We start from the raw sequence: 13,723 nt of genomic DNA on the forward strand, positions 1-13,723 counted from the left end.
TCCCCCATCTCTCTTCTCAGTTGGTAGCCTCTCTCTGCTTTGCTTTCCTCTGCCAGATCCTGTGTTGCCTTAGCATTTCTTCTTTCCCTTTTCTTCCTCACGCCGTCTCTCCTGCACTCTGCGCAGCTGTCTCTAGTCAGGTGACCTTGCATTCTTTGCATTCCCCCATCTCTCTTCTCAGTTGTTCGCCTCTCTCTGCTTTGCTTTCTTCTGCCAGATCCTGTGTGGCCTTGGCATTTCTTCTTTCCCTTTTCTTCCTCCCGTCGTCTCTCCTGCACTCTGCGCAGCTGTCTCTAGTCAGGTGACCTTGCATTCTTTACATTCCCCCATCTCTCTTTTCAGTTGGTCGCCTCTCTCTGCTTTGCCTTCCTCTGCCAGATCCTGTGTTGCCTTGGCATTTCTTCTTTCCCTTTCCTTCCTCCCGCCGTCTCTCCTGCACTCTGCGCAGCTGTCTCTAGTCAGGTGACCTTGCATTCTTTGCATTCCCCCATCTCTCCTCTTAGTTGGTCGCCTCTCTCTGCTTTGCCTTCCTCTGCCAGATCCTGTGTTGCCTTGGCATTTTCTGCTTTCCCTTCTCCTCCTCCCACCGTCTCTCCTGCACTCTGCGCAGCTGTCTCTGGTTAGGTGACCTTGCATTCTTTGCATTCCCCCATCTCTCTTCTCAGTTGGTCGCCTCTCTCTGCTTTGCTTTCCTCTGCCAGATCCTGTGTTGCCTTGGCATTTCTGCTTTCCCTTTTCTTCCTCCCGCCATCTCTCCTGCACTCTGCGCAGCTGTCTCTAGTCAGGTGACCTTGCATACTTTGCATTCCCCCATCTCTCTTCTCAGTTGGTCGCCTCTCTCTGCTTTGCTTTCCTCTGCCAGCTCCTGTGTTGCCTTGGCATTTCTTCTTTCCCTTTTCTTCCGCCCGCCATCTCTCCTGCACTCTGCGCAGCTGTCTCTGGTCAGGTAACCTTGCATTCTTTGTATTCCCCCATCTCTCTTCTCAGTTGGTCGCCTCTCTCTGCTTTGCTTTCCTCTGCCAGCTCCTGTGTTGCCTTTGCATTTTCTGCTTTCCCTTCTCCTCCTCCCACCGTCTCTCCTTCACTCTGCGCAGCTGTCTCTGGTCAGGTAACCTTGCATTCTTTGCATTCCCCCATCGCTCTTCTCAGTTGGTCGCCTCTCTCTGCTTTGCTTTCCTCTGCCAGATCCTGTGTTGCCTTGGCATTTCTTCTTTCCCTTTTCTTCCTCCCGCCATCTCTCCTGCACTCTGCGCAGCTGTCTCTAGTCAGGTGACCTTGCATTCTTTGCATTCCCCCATCTCTCTTCTCAGTTGGTTGCCTCTCTCTGCTTTGCTTTCCTCTGCCAGCTCCTGTGTTGCCTTTGCATTTTTTGCTTTCCGTTCTCCTCCTCCTACCGTCTCTCCTGCACTCTGCGCAGCTGTCTCTGGTCAGGTAACCTTGATTTCTTTGCATTCCCCCATCTCTCTTCTCAGTTTGTCGCCTCTCTCTGCTTTGCTTTCCTCTGCCAGCTCCTGTGTTGCCTTTGCATTTTCTGCTTTCCCTTCTCCTCCTCCCACCGTCTCTCCTTCACTCTGCGCAGCTGTCTCTGGTCAGGTAACCTTGCATTCTTTGCATTCCCCCATCGCTCTTCTCAGTTGGTCGCCTCTCTCTGCTTTGCTTTCCTCTGCCAGATCCTGTGTTGCCTTGGCATTTCTTCTTTCCCTTTTCTTCCTCCCGCCATCTCTCCTGCACTCTGCGCAGCTGTCTCTAGTCAGGTGACCTTGCATTCTTTGCATTCCCCCATCTCTCTTCTCAGTTGGTTGCCTCTCTCTGCTTTGCTTTCCTCTGCCAGCTCCTGTGTTGCCTTTGCATTTTTTGCTTTCCGTTCTCCTCCTCCTACCGTCTCTCCTGCACTCTGCGCAGCTGTCTCTGGTCAGGTAACCTTGATTTCTTTGCATTCCCCCATCTCTCTTCTCAGTTTGTCGCCTCTCTCTGCTTTGCTTTCCTCTGCCAGCTCCTGTGTTGCCTTTGCATTTTCTGCTTTCCCTTCTCCACCTCCCACCGTCTCTCCTGCACTCTGCGCAGCTGTCTCTGGCCAGGTAACCTTGCATTCTTTGCATTCCCCCATCGCTCTTCTCAGTTGGTCGCCTCTTACTGCTTTGATTTCCTCTGCCAGATCCTGTGTTGCCTTGGCATTTCTTCTTTCCCTTCTCCTCCTCCCACCATCTCTCCTGCACTCTGTGCAGCTGTCTCTAGTCAGGTGATCTTGCATTCTTTGCATTCCCCCATCGCTCTTCTCAGTTGGTCGCCTCTTGATGCTTTGCTTTCCTCTGCGAGATCCTGTGTTGCCTCGGCATTTCTTCTTTCCCTTCTCCTCCTCCCACCATCTCTCCTGCACTCTGTGCAGCTGTCTCTAGTCAGGTGACCTTGCATTCTTTGCATTCCCACATCTCTCTTCTCAGTTGGTCGCCTCTTGCTGCTTTGCTTTCCCCTGCTAGATCCTGTGTTGCCTTTGCATTTTCTGCTTTCCCTTCTCCTCCTCCCACCGTCTCTTCTGCACTCTGCGCAGCTGTCTCTGGTTAGGTGACCTTGCATTCTTTGCATTCCCCCATCTCTCTTCTCAGTTGGTCGCCTCTCTCTGCTTTGCTTTCCTCTGCCAGATCCTGTGTTGCCTTGGCATTTCTTCTTTCCCTTTTCTTCCTCACGCCGTCTCTCCTGCACTCTGCGCAGCTATATCTAGTCAGGTGACCTTGCATTCTTTGTATTTCCCCCATCTCTCTTCTCAGTTGGTCGCCTCTCTCTGCTTTGCTTTCCTCTGCCAGATCCTGTGTTGCCTCGGCATTTCTTCTTTCCCTTCTCCTCCTCCCACCATCTCTCCTGCACTCTGTGCAGCTGTCTCTAGTCAGGTAACCTTGCATTCTTTGCATTCCCCCATCTCTCTTCTCAGTTGGTCGCCTCTTGCTGCTTTGCTTTCCTCTGCTAGATCCTGTGTGCCTTTGCATTTTCTGCTTTCCCTTCTCCTCCTCCCACCGTCTCTCCTGCACTCTGTGCAGCTGTCTCTAGTCAGGTGACCTTGCATTCTTTGCATTCCCCTATCTCTCTTCTCAGTTGGTCGCCTCTTGCTGTTTTGCTTTCCTCTGCTAGATCCTGTGTTTCCTTTGCATTTCTTCTTTCTCTTTTCTTCCTCCCGTCGTCTCTCCTGCACTCTGCACAGCTGTCTCTAGTCAGGTGACCTTGCATTCTTTGTATTCCCCCATCTCTCTTCTCAGTTGGTCGCCTCTCTCTGCTTTGCCTTCCTCTGCCAGATCCTGTGTTGCCTTGGCATTTTCTGCTTTCCCTTCTCCTCCTCCCACCATCTCTCCTGCACTCTGCGCAGCTGTCTCTGGTTAGGTGACCTTGCATTCTTTGCATTCCCCCATCTCTCTTCTCAGTTGGTCGCCTCTCTCTGCTTTGCTTTCCTCTGTCAGATCCTGTGTTGCCTTGGCATTTCTGCTTTCCCTTTTCTTCCTTCCGCCATCTCTCCTGCACTCTGCGCATCTGTCTCTAGTCAGCTGACCTTGCATTCTTTGCATTCCCCCATCTCTCTTCTCAGTTGGTCGCCTCTCTCTGCTTTGCTTTCCTCTGCCAGCTCCTGTGTTGCCTTGGCATTTCTTCTTTCCCTTTTCTTCCGCCCGCCATTTCTCCTGCACTCTGCGCAGCTGTCTCTGGTCAGGTAACCCTGTATTCTTTGCATTCCCCCATCTCTCTTCTCAGTTGGTCGCCTCTCTCTGCTTTGCTTTCCTCTGCCAGCTCCTGTGTTGCCTTTGCATTTTCTGCTTTCCCTTCTCCTCCTCCCACCGTCTCTCCTGCACTCTGCGCAGCTGTCTCTGGTCAGGTAACTTTGCATTCTTTGCATTCCCCCATCGCTCTTCTCAGTTGGTCGCCTCTCTCTGCTTTGCTTTCCTCTGCCAGATCCTGTGTTGCCTTGGCATTTCTTCTTTCCCTTTTTTTCCTCACGCCATCTCTCCTGCACTCTGCGCAGCTGTCTCTAGTCAGGTGACCTTACGTTCTTTGCACTCCCCCATCTCTCTTCTCAGTTGGTCGCCTCTCTCTGCTTTGCTTTCCTCTGCCAGCTCCTGTGTTGCCTTGGCATTTCTTCTTTCCCTTTTCTTCCTCCCGCCATCTCTCCTGCACTCTGCGCAGCTGTCTCTAGTCAGGTGACCTTGCGTTCTTTGCATTCCCCCATCTCTCTTCTCAGTTGGTCGCCTCTCTCTGCTTTGCTTTCCTCTGCCAGCTCCTGTGTTGCCTTTGCATTTTTTGCTTTCCCTTCTCCTCCTCCCACCGTCTCTCCTGCACTCTGTGCAGCTGTCTCTGGTCAGGTAACCTTGCATTCTTTGCATTCCCCCATCTCTCTTCTCAGTTGGTCACCTCTCTCTGCTTTGCTGTCCTCTGCCAGCTCCTGTGTTGCCTTTGCATTTTCTGCTTTCCCTTCTCCTCCTCCCACCGTCTCTCCTGCACTCTGCGCAGCTGTCTCTAGTCAGGTGACCTTGCATTCTTTGCATTCCCCCATCTCTCTTCTCAGTTGGTCGCCTCTCTCTGCTTTGCTTTCCTCTGCCAGATCCTGTGTTGCCTTGGCATTTCTTCTTTCCCTTCTCCTCCTCCCGTCGTCTCTCCTGCACTCTGCGCAGCTGTCTCTAGTCAGGTAACCTTGCATTCTTTGCATTCCCCCATCTCTCTTCTCAGTTGGTCGCCTCTCGATGCTTTGCTTTCCTTTGCCAGATCCTGTGTTGCCTCGGCATTTCTTCTTTCCCTTCTCCTCCTCCCACCATCTCTCCTGCACTCTGCGCAGCTGTCTCTAGTCAGGTGACCTTGCATTCTTTGCATTCCCCCATCTCTCTTCTCAGTTGGTCGCCTCTCTCTGCTTTGCTTTCCTCTGCCAGATCCTGTGTTGCCTTGGCATTTCTTCTTTCCCTTCTCCTCCTCCCGTCGTCTCTCCTGCACTCTGCGCAGCTGTCTCTAGTCAGGTAACCTTGTATTCTTTGCATTCCCCCATCTCTCTTCTCAGTTGGTCGCCTCTCGATGCGTTGCTTTCCTCTGCCAGATCCTGTGTTGCCTTGGCATTTCTTCTTTCCCTTTTCTTCCTCACGCCGTCTCTCCTGCACTCTGCGCAGCTGTCTCTAGTCAGGTGACCTTGCATTCTTTGCATTTCCCCATCTCTCTTCTCAGTTGGTCGCCTCTCTCTGCTTTGCTTTCCTCTGCCAGATCCTGTGTTGCCTTGGCATTTCTTCTTTCTCTTTTCTTCCTCCCGTCGTCTCTCCTGCACTCTGCACAGCTGTCTCTAGTCAGGTGACCTTGCATTCTTTGTATTCCCCCATCTCTCTTCTCAGTTGGTCGCCTCTCTCTGCTTTGCCTTCCTCTGCCAGATCCTGTGTTGCCTTGGCATTTTCTGCTTTCCCTTCTCCTCCTCCCACCGTCTCTCCTGCACTCTGCGCAGCTGTCTCTGGTTAGGTGACCTTGCATTCTTTGCATTCCCCCATCTCTCTTCTCAGTTGGTTGCCTCTCTCTGCTTTGCTTTCCTCTGTCAGATCCTGTGTTGCCTTGGCATTTCTGCTTTCCCTTTTCTTCCTTCCGCCATCTCTCCTGCACTCTGCGCAGCTGTCTCTAGTCAGGTGACCTTGCATTCTTTGCATTCCCCCATCTCTCTTCTCAGTTGGTCGCCTCTCTCTGCTTTGCTTTCCTCTGCCAGCTCCTGTGTTGCCTTGGCATTTCTTCTTTCCCTTTTCTTCCGCCCGCCATCTCTCCTGCACTCTGCGCAGCTGTCTCTGGTCAGGTAACCTTGCATTCTTTGCATTCCCCCATCTCTCTTCTCAGTTGGTCGCCTCTCTCTGCTTTGCTTTCCTCTGCCAGCTCCTGTGTTGCCTTTGCATTTTCTGCTTTCCCTTCTCCTCCTCCCACCGTCTCTCCTGCACTCTGCGCAGCTGTCTCTGGTCAGGTAACTTTGCATTCTTTGCATTCCCCCATCGCTCTTCTCAGTTGGTCGCCTCTCTCTGCTTTGCTTTCCTCTGCCAGATCCTGTGTTGCCTTGGCATTTCTTCTTTCCCTTTTTTTCCTCACGCCATCTCTCCTGCACTCTGCGCAGCTGTCTCTAGTCAGGTGACCTTACGTTCTTTGCATTTCCCCATCTCTCTTCTCAGTTGGTCGCCTCTCTCTGCTTTGCTTTCCTCTGCCAGCTCCTGTGTTGCCTTTGCATTTTTTGCTTTCCCTTCTCCTCCTCCCACCGTCTCTCCTGCACTCTGTGCAGCTGTCTCTGGTCAGGTAACCTTGCATTCTTTGCATTCCCCATCTCTCTTCTCAGTTGGTCACCTCTCTCTGCTTTGCTTTCCTCTGCCAGCTCCTGTGTTGCCTTTGCATTTTCTGCTTTCCCTTCTCCTCCTCCCACCGTCTCTCCTGCACTCTGCGCAGCTGTCTCTAGTCAGGTGACCTTGCATTCTTTGCATTCCCCCATCTCTCTTCTCAGTTGGTCGCCTCTCTCTGCTTTGCTTTCCTCTGCCAGATCCTGTGTTGCCTTGGCATTTCTTCTTTCCCTTCTCCTCCTCCCGTCGTCTCTCCTGCACTCTGCGCAGCTGTCTCTAGTCAGGTAACCTTGCATTCTTTGCATTCCCCCATCTCTCTTCTCAGTTGGTCGCCTCTCTCTGCTTTGCTTTCCTCTGCCAGATCCTGTGTTGCATTGGCATTTCTTATTTCCCTTTTCTTCCTCCCGCCGTCTCTCCTGCACTCCGCGCAGCTGTCTGCGGTCAGATGACCTTGTATTCTTTGCATTCCCCCATCTCTCTTTTCAGTTGGTCGCCTCTCTCTGCTTTGCTTTCCTCTGCCAGATCCTGTGTTGCCTTGGCATTTTCTGCTTTCCCTTCTCCTCCTCCCGCCGTCTCTCCTGCACTCTGTGCAGCTGTCTCTAGTCAGGTGACCTTGCATTCTTTGTATTCCCCCATCTCTCTTCTCAGTTGGTCGCCTCTCTGCTTTGCTTTCCTCTGCCACATCCTGTGTTGTCTTGGCATTTCTTCTTTCCCTTTTCTTCCTCCCACCGTCTCTCCTGTACTCTGCGCAGCTGTCTGCGGTCAGGTGACCTTGCATTCTTTGTATTCCCCCATCTCTCTTCTCAGTTGGTCGCCTCTCTCTGCTTTGCTTTCCTCTGCCAGATCCTGTGTTACATTGGCATTTCTTCTTTCCCTTCTCCTCCTCCCACCATCTCTCCTGCACTCTGTGCAGCTGTCTCTAGTTAGGTGACCTTGCATTTTTTGCATTCCCCCATCTCCCTTCTCAGTTGGTCGCCTCTCTGCTTTGCTTTCCTCTGCCACATCCTGTGTTGTCTTGGCATTTCTTCTTTCCCTTTTCTTCCTCCCACCGTCTCTCCTGTACTCTGCGCAGCTGTCTGCGGTCAGGTGACCTTGCATTCTTTGTATTCCCCCATCTCTCTTCTCAGTTGGTCGCCTCTCTGCTTTGCTTTCCTCTGCCACATCCTGTGTTGTCTTGGCATTTCTTCTTTCCCTTTTCTTCCTCCCACCGTCTCTCCTGTACTCTGCGCAGCTGTCTGCGGTCAGGTGACCTTGCATTCTTTGTATTCCCCCATCTCTCTTCTCAGTTGGTCGCCTCTCTCTGCTTTGCTTTCCTCTGCCAGATCCTGTGTTGCCTTGGCATTTCTGCTTTCCCTTCTCCTCCTCCCACCGTCTCTCCTGCACTCTGCACAGCTGTCTCTGGCCAGATAACCTTGCATTCTTTGCATTCCCCCATCTCCCTTCTCAGTTAGTCGCCTCTCTCTGCTTTGCCTTCCTCTGCCAGATCCTGTGTTGCCTTTGCATTTTCTGCTTTCCCTTCTCCTCCTCCCGCCTCTGGAGGCAGAGGGGGAAATGGAGCGAGACTGCAAGAGTCTAAGTGGGCAGAGTGGGAAATGGGGGGAGACTGCAAGAGCCTGAGGGGCAGAGTGGGAAATGGAGAGAGACTGCAAGAGCCTGAGGGTGCAGAGGGGGAAATGGAGAGATACTGCGAGAGCCTGAGGGGGGCAGAGTGGGAAATGGGGAGAGATTGCAAGAGCCTGAGGGGGGAAGAGGGAGAAATGGAGAGAGACTGCAAGCGCCTAACGGGGGGCAGAGGGAGAAATGGAGCGAGACTGCACGAATCTCAGGCGACACAGCGAGAAATGGAAAAAGACACCAAGAATCTCAGTGGGACAGAGGGAGAAATGTAGTGAGATTGCAAGCACCTGAGGGGGACAGTGGGGGAAACGTAGCGAGGCTGCAAGCACCTGAGGGGACAGTGAGGTAAACGTAGAGAGGCTACCAGCACCTGAGGGGACAGTGGCAGAAACATAGAGAGGCTGGAAGCACCGGAGGGGACAGTGGCGGAAACATAGAGAGGCTGGAAGCACCGGAGGGGACAGTGGCGGAAACATAGAGAGGCTGGAAGCACCGGAGGGGACAGTGGTGGAAACATAGAGAGGCTGCAAGCACCTGAGGGGACAGTGGGGGAAACATAGAGAGGCTGCAAGCACCTGAGGGGACAGTGGGGGGAACGCGAAGAGGCTGCCAGCACCTGAGGGGACAGTGGGGGAAACGTAGCGAGGCTGCAAGCACCCGAGGGGACAGTGCGGTAAACGTAGAGAGGCTACCAGCACCTGAGGGGACAGTGGGGGAAACGCGGAGAGGCTGCCAGCACCTGAGGGGACCGTGGGGGAAACGCGGAGAGGCTGCCAGCACCTGAGGGAACAGTGGGGGAAACGCGGAGAAGCTGCCAGCACCTGAGGGGACAGTGGGGGAAACGCGGAGAGGCTGCCAGCACCTGAGGGGACAGTGGGGGAAACGCGGAGAAGCTGCCAGCACCTGAGGGGACAGTGGGGGGAACGTGTGGAGGCTGTCAGCACCTGAGTGGACAGTGGGGGAAACGTGGAGAAGCTGCCAGCACCTGAGGGGACAGTGGGGGGAACGTGTGGAGGCTGTCAGCACCTGAGTGGACAGTGGGGGGAACGTGGAGAGGCTGTCAGCACCTGAGGGGACGGTGGGGGGAACATAGAGAGGCTGCAAGCACCTGAGGGGACAGTGGGGGAAACAGAGAGGCTACAAGGACCTGAGGGGACAGTGGGGGGAACGTGTGGAGGCTGTCAGCACCTGAGTGGACAGTGGGGGGAACGTGTGGAGGCTGTCAGCACCTGAGGGGACATTGGGGGGAACGTGTGGAGGCTGTCAGCACCTGAGTGGACAGTGGGGGGAACGTGGAGAGGCTGTCAGCACCTGAGGGGACAGTGGGGGAAACGCAGAGAGGCTGCCAGCACCTGAGGGGACAGTGGGGGAAACGCAGAGAGGCTGCCAGCACCGGAGTGGACAGTGGGGGAAACATAGAGAGACTGCAAGAACCTGAGGGGACAGTGGGGGAAACGCGGAGAGGCTGCCAGCACCTGAGGGGACAGTGGGGGGAACGTGGAGAGGCTGTCAGCACCTGATGGGACAGTGGGGGAAACGCGGAGAGGCTGCCAGCACCTGACGGGACAGTGGGGGGAACGTGTGGAGGCTGTCAGCACCTGAGTGGACAGTGGGGGGAACGTGGAGAGGCTACCAGCACCTGAGGGGACAGTGGGGGGAACGTGGAGAGGCTGCCAGCACCCGAGGGGACAGTGGGGGGAACGTGGAGAGGCTGTCAGCACCCATTAACACGCATTCTCTGCTCTCCTGCAGTGCTGGAAGTGACCCTCTTGAACACCGAGGAGCAGGTGCACGAGCTGGTCTTCCCGCAGGAGAACCTGAGCGAGAGCTCCATCCAGCTGTCCGCCAACACCATCAAGCAGAACAGCCGCAATGGTGAGTGCAGGGCGCGGGCAGGGCCTCCCTACATGCAGCGCGAGAGAGGAGGCCTCAGCGAGAAGCATTCATGCGACTGGGCCCTTACTTCAGTGGCGAAGCGCCCGCCCTTTGAGGTGTGCAGTCAGACTGCACTAGGCCCAGCTGCTGAAGGATGCTTTGTTAATGAGAGCTCCCTGCATTTGAGGTGTGCAGTCAGACTGCACTAGGCCCATCTGCTGAAGGATGCTTTGTTAATGAGAGCTCCCTGCATTTGAGGTGTGCAGTCAGACTGCACTAGGCCCAGCTGCTGAAGGATGCTTTGTTGATGAGAGCTCCCTGCCTTTGTTAATGAGAGCTCCCTGCATTTGAGGTGTGCAGTCAGACTGCACTAGGCCCAGCTGCTGAAGGAAGCTTTGTTAATGAGAGCTCCCTGCCTTTGTTAATGAGAGCTCCCTGCATTTGAGGTGTGCAGGCAGACTGCACTAGGCCCAGCTGCTGAAGGATGCTTTGTTAATGAGAGCTCCCTGCCTTTGTTAATGAGAGCTCCCTGCCTTTGTTAATGAGAGCTCCCTGCATTTGAGGTGTGCAGGCAGACTGCACTAGGCCCAGCTGCTGAAGGATGCTTTGTTAATGAGAGCTCCCTGCCTTTGTTAATGAGAGCTCCCTGCATTTGAGGTGTGCAGGCAGACTGCACTATGCCCAGCTGCTGAAGGATGCTTTGTTAATGAGAGCTCCCTGCCTTTGTTAATGAGAGCTCCCTGCCTTTGTTAATGAGAGCTCCCTGCATTTGAGGTGTGCAGGCAGACTGCACTAGGCCCAGCTGCTGAAGGATGCTTTGTTAATGAGAGCTCCCTGCCTTTGTTAATGAGAGCTCCCTGCATTTGAGGTGTGCAGGCAGACTGCACTAGGCCCAGCTGCTGAAGGATGCTTTGTTAATGAGAGCTCCCTGCCTTTGTTAATGAGAGCTCCCTGCCTTTGTTAATGAGAGCTCCCCGCTTTTGTTAATGAGAGCTCCCCGCTTTTGTTAATGAGAGCTCCTTGCATTTGAGGTGTGCAGGCACACTGCACTAGGCTAGTTACCATCACTTGCGTCCACCCAGAGTGCATGGGCCTATGTGCATGTCGTGCGGTGAGCATGGGAAAATGTGTGCGGATTAGCCCCACACATTTTCCGGAGGTTGATCCACCAACACTCAATTTCATTTTAAAAAATTTAAAAAAGAAGGGGAGCGCACAACCTCTGTGCGAATGGTGGAATTCATCACATGACCCCCAGCCTCAAGATGTGAACCACCACCCTACTGAGGCTCTGGTTCGTCATCAAGCTGAAGGTACCAGCTGGACCCATCTGCATTTCCATGCTGGGAGCCTGGCTTATGCTGGATGTCCATATCTAATCACTGTAGGGATATGGCCCAACACAGAAGCTTAGGGTTCTCCCCTTGCATGGCCATTAACCATCAAAGAGCTGGAGGTATGTTTGGATAGTAAAGTGTGACCCAAAGATGGCGTGTTTCAGCTGCTTTACTATCCACATGACTGCATGAGCCTCCTTTTCAACGACAGCCCTGTTCCTTTCCCTCCTTATCAATCGCATGCTAACGTAAGCAACAGGTTGCTCTACCCCTTGAGAGTTCAGCTGCGCCAACACTACTCCAATCCAAAAATCACAGGTGTCTGTCTGGATAAAGAACTCCTGACCATAGTCTGGCACTTTCAGAACTGGGGCCCTGTACAATCCATCCTTTAAATCTTATAAGGGGGTTTGACAGGCGGGGGTCCATGTTACCTTCTTAGGCATCTTCTTGGAAGTGACATCATTCAGGGGCATGGCAGTGGTCCCATACCCCTTGATGAACGACCGGTAGTACCCAGTGAGACCTAGCAAGGCTCTCGCCAGCTTATATTTTAACTAAATATGACAGGGGGGGTGGCGCCTGTAGGCTGTGTCCACCCAGAGTACATATGTCTATGTGCATGTCGTGCGGTGAGCATTGGAAATTGTGTGCGGATTAGCCCCACACATTTTCCGAAGGTTGATCTACCATCATTTAATTACATTTAACATGTCCAAAAAACCCAGGCGAGCGCACACCCACCGTGCGGATGGTCGAATATCTCGCAGCAGGCATACTGCACCAGACTCTGATGGTGGAGGATGGTTTTTTAATTTTAGCTCCCTGCCTTTGAGGTGTGCTGACACACTGACCTAGTCTCCGATGCTGTCGGATGAGTTATTAATTCGACCTTCCTGCCTTTGAGGTGTGCAGGCACACTGCACTAGGCTCCGATGCTGTCGGATGAGTTATTAATTCGACCTGAGGTGTGCAGGCACACTGCACTGGGTTCTGATGCTGGCAGATGTGTGCACATTCACTGTCTTCACATCTGATTGAGGGATGGTTTGTTAGTGACTGGAGTTACCCATCTCTAAGTGCGTAGGCACACTACACTAGGGCCTAGTGCTGGAACGCGAGAAGTGCATTGTCTTTGAGCTGTCCAGACACACTGCACCTAGTGCTGGGATTGAATTTCAGTGAGAAAAGTTTCCTAACACTGATGTGTGTATGAGGGAGTCTCATGTTGTTTCCACTTTGTGGAAATTACTTCAATAGTTTACATCAAAGTGTATTTATTTGTGGGTAAAGGGATCCAAGGGTAGCAGGCAGGGGTTGGGGTTAAGAGTTGTAGTGAAGGGGATCCCATCCCCATAGATTTTATTTTGTCCATGTTCTTTACTTTGTGGAAATGACATTGCACACTCACCTAAACCATTGATCCTGTGGGATTGTGCAGGAGGTGGCATCGCAAGGTGGCACTGCCTGCAGTTCTCACGGCAAGTCATTGCTGACGTACCCTCTCTCCCTCCCCTCCTTGCAGGTGTGGTCAAAGTGGTCTTCATCCTCTACAACAACCTGGGCTCCTTCCTCTCCACGGAAAACGCCACGGTGAAGATCGCTGGGGACCACAGCTCTGCCAGCCCATCTCTGGTGGTAAATTCCCAGGTCATTGCAGCCTCCATCAACAAGGAGTCCAGCCGCGTCTTCCTCATGGACCCGGTCATCTTCACCCTTCCCCACCTGGAGGTACGTGGTGCTGCACCTCAACTGGGATCAGATGTGTGTGCGGGTGGTGGGACGGGACCTACAGGGGAATTGAAAGATTGCTCAATAGGCTCCCGGCCTTTACAGAAAGCTATTGCTTGCCTTTGCAGCCAATCTGCTTTTGGAGAATCAGACCCTTTGTTGCCACTTAGTAAGGTCTTACCTGGGGGATTTGGTCTGATCATGGAGGGATAACCACATGCTAGAACATTCTTTCTAAACTTAACACAAAATCTGCTCTTTCCCAAAATGTCCCTACACACGGGTGAACTATGTTCAGCCTGTTGCTCTAATGCTTTACCTCAGGAGTCTGCAACCTTTGGCTCTCCAAATGTCTTGGACTGCTGCTGCCTTCGGGCTTAGCCAGCATAGTCAGTAGTGAGGGATTATGGGAATGGTAGTTCTGGAGAGCTGTATAGTGCAGATCGCTGCTATTGCCACATTCACCTGGTCAATTACATGCTTTATATAAGATCACCTTAGTTGCGCTGGAAAGAAGATTGGCAGAGTCCGGATATTTGATGATAAAGGTGCTATCGCGACCTGCTTTTGGACACCACACTCCCATTCCTTACTTCTGTCTCTGCAGTGGAGAGAGAGGAGGCATGCAGGGATGGCCAAAGGTCATCGTCTCGGGAGGATAGCTCAGTGGCAACGTGCTCACTGTGGAAGCAAGATGACATGCAGCCACACAGGCTCGATCCTGGGGTCTGTGCTTAGAAACCTCTGGGTATTAAGCACGGTTTGAACAAGCTATCATACTATACCAAGGGAAGACGGGAGGGCCCATGAATAAACATGTTCCAAAAATAGTTTTAAGCTTTCTCCAACCCC

At 53.0% G+C, this 13,723-nt stretch overlaps 1 protein-coding gene across 4 annotated transcripts in view; it reads left to right on the forward strand.

Annotated features, from left to right (window-relative positions):
• The window catches only part of ADGRL1 (adhesion G protein-coupled receptor L1), a 979,436-nt gene that overhangs the window by 808,018 nt on the left and 157,695 nt on the right, over positions 1 to 13,723 (forward strand). For all 4 annotated transcript variants that reach the window (XM_069603973.1, XM_069603976.1, XM_069603977.1 and 1 more), the window contains exons 11-12: positions 9,681 to 9,803; positions 12,666 to 12,871. In XM_069603973.1, the coding sequence (XP_069460074.1) occupies positions 9,681 to 9,803; positions 12,666 to 12,871 (329 nt within the window). The remainder of the gene's footprint in view (positions 1 to 9,680; positions 9,804 to 12,665; positions 12,872 to 13,723) is intronic.

Source organism: Ambystoma mexicanum, chromosome 3q (assembly GCF_040938575.1).
Source record: "Ambystoma mexicanum isolate Mex_15411 chromosome 3q, UKY_AmexF1_1, whole genome shotgun sequence".
In the NCBI taxonomy this organism is placed as follows: domain Eukaryota; kingdom Metazoa; phylum Chordata; class Amphibia; order Caudata; family Ambystomatidae; genus Ambystoma; species Ambystoma mexicanum.